This window comes from Elaeis guineensis, chromosome 5 (genome assembly GCF_000442705.2).
Source record: "Elaeis guineensis isolate ETL-2024a chromosome 5, EG11, whole genome shotgun sequence".
Lineage (NCBI taxonomy): Eukaryota > Viridiplantae > Streptophyta > Magnoliopsida > Arecales > Arecaceae > Elaeis > Elaeis guineensis.
The window spans coordinates 104806595-104808971 of NC_025997.2; the positions used below are offsets into that span (position 1 = coordinate 104806595).

The window sequence follows — 2377 nt, forward strand, 5'->3', positions numbered from 1 at the left end:
ATCCTAATCCAATTTTATCAAAAAATAATTTTTTATTTTTTAGAAGCATTTGAAAATTTTGAGAGATAAAAGTAGATTTGTCAACAATAGGTCTTAATTTATTAACCTTCTTTTGAAGAGATTCATTTTTTTCAAGTAAATCATTTTATTTTTTTTAAAAAAAATTATTTTTTTTTAAATTTTTATTTTTTAACTAATAATTGATTTAATTTTTTAAATTCTTTATTTATATGAGATAGTCTTTTAAAATTATCAAGCAATTCATAAAATATATTATATAATTTTTCAAAAATAAAATTATTTGGGTTACATCTTTGGGTTTTTTCTACTTTTTACTATGTATTTGCTCAGGTCTCCTCACTATGTATCCGGGGCCTTTTATTTCATGTTTTTTTGGGTGGGTTGTTTCTTTGTATGCTTTTTCTGTAATATGGGACAACTGTCCGGCTTATACTGTTTATATATATATATATATATATATATATATATATATATATATATATATATATATATATATATATATATATGACTTCTTGTTAATATAATCCTCTGGAAAGCGAAAAAAAAAAAGCGAAACTTCACACCAATCAACTTAGTTGCCCTCCATTATTTAACATATTTTTTCACCTGTCGTTGATGTAGACCAGTTACTCCGCCTTCAGCTTAATAAACAAACCGCATAGCCCCCGGTATCTGGGAAACCACGGAGAGCCGAAAACCAGCGGCATCCCATCCCGCGGTTTCGCTTGTTCCTATCTTTTGGCCAGTACCTATATATTTAGTCTGCTTCCATTTTTTCTCACCATGCTCACCAAAGCAAGCTCGCCTCCATTCATATCTTCCTAAAGTTCCAAGTATCCGCAGAGCAGAGAGAGAAGACATGAGCTGTGCAAGCAAGGCTTCTTTGATCGTGGCAGCGAGTATGGGGGCAGTGGAAGCGCTCAAAGACCAAGCAGGTCTGTGCCGTTGGAACTATGCCATCAGATCTCTCAACCACCAAGCCAAGAACAGCGTCGGTTCCTTCTCTCAGGCCAGGAGGATGTCTTCTTCTTCTTCTAACATTGAGAGGAGGAAAGGAATGAAGTGGACTGATGAGAAGGCCAAGCGATCGGAGGAGGCGCTGAGAAAAGTCATGTACTTGAGCTGTTGGGGTCCTAATTAGGACTTCAGAAGCGGGGGATATCCAAAAATATAGCAAATCTGTGTTTGGGTTTCTCTGCATCAAATTATGTGAGAAATTTGTAAATATGAGTCTTGAGATATACTACAATTTTTGGAAACGGCCTTCTGTATTTTTGTTTCCTCTGGAATTGCACTCTGAGGTTTTATTTCACTTGTGTGGTCATGTGATCTTTGAATTTAGATATGAGTTTGAAATCGATGTAGCCCAGTCGATAATGGCTGTGGCATTTGATTTTGATCAGTCCACAGGACCAAATTGAGACACTCTGATACTAATACTTTAATGGATACATGTAAGGTTTCCTTTTGTGAAGGAAAAGTAGGGCATCCTCAAAAATAATTCTACAAAATGTTTAAGCACCTGAATCTGTGCCTTCATAGAGCAATTTGTAACAAGTACTGTTCCTTGATTGTTATTGGCTGGTGACCCTTGAAGAAGGTCCATACATTCCCAAATGCAATGGATATAGTCCTAGCAGTCAATTTTTAAAGGACAGGCCCCACCGGCAGCAAGAATCTGTACCGAGTTCCCTTAGCATGATGACAAGTGGTCCTTGATCAGGGTGGGCTCCATAAATCCAGCTGGATATGCACTGGATGATAATAATAATGGCAGATCTAGCTAGAAATAAACAAGAAAATTGTTAAGATTGTTGTAGTGGAGTCATCGATCCATTATGGAGGATTAGGGATGGCAAAATTAATCCGACCCGATGGGTATACATCCTATCCGAACCCGGTCAAATCCGAAAAATAGGGTTTGACTGGGTTTGGGTTCGGATTTGGGTAAAATCCGAAAACTATAGTACGGGTATGGGTAGGGTATGGGTAGTGCTATTTTCTACCCGAACCCGATCCGAACCTATGGGTATGGATAATATCTTGAACCCATATCTGAATATATATATACACACACACATACACACATATATGATCTCTCTCTCTCTATATATATATATATATAATTATATATATGTATGTATGTATGTATATGTATGCATGCATATATGTATGCATGTATGTATGTGTGTGTGTTAGAAGTGTATATATGCGTATGTATGTATGTATATATATATAATTGGTAATTCTATTTTTGATTGATAATATGCATAAAATTATTTTATCTTTTTTGGATATAGAATGGACGGGTATGGGTTGGGTATGGGGCTGATATGGATTGTGTATGGGAAAATGG

General features: G+C 35.7%; 1 protein-coding gene across 1 annotated transcript; it reads left to right on the top strand.

The window, feature by feature from the left end:
- The first annotated feature begins 735 nt into the window (after positions 1 to 735).
- Positions 736 to 1333, top strand: LOC105032723 (uncharacterized). Its single transcript, XM_010907248.4, has one exon. The coding sequence runs from the start codon at positions 881 to 883 to the stop codon at positions 1160 to 1162; it is 282 nt and encodes a 93-aa protein (XP_010905550.1). The 5' UTR covers positions 736 to 880; the 3' UTR covers positions 1163 to 1333.
- Positions 1334 to 2377: the final 1044 nt, after the last annotated feature.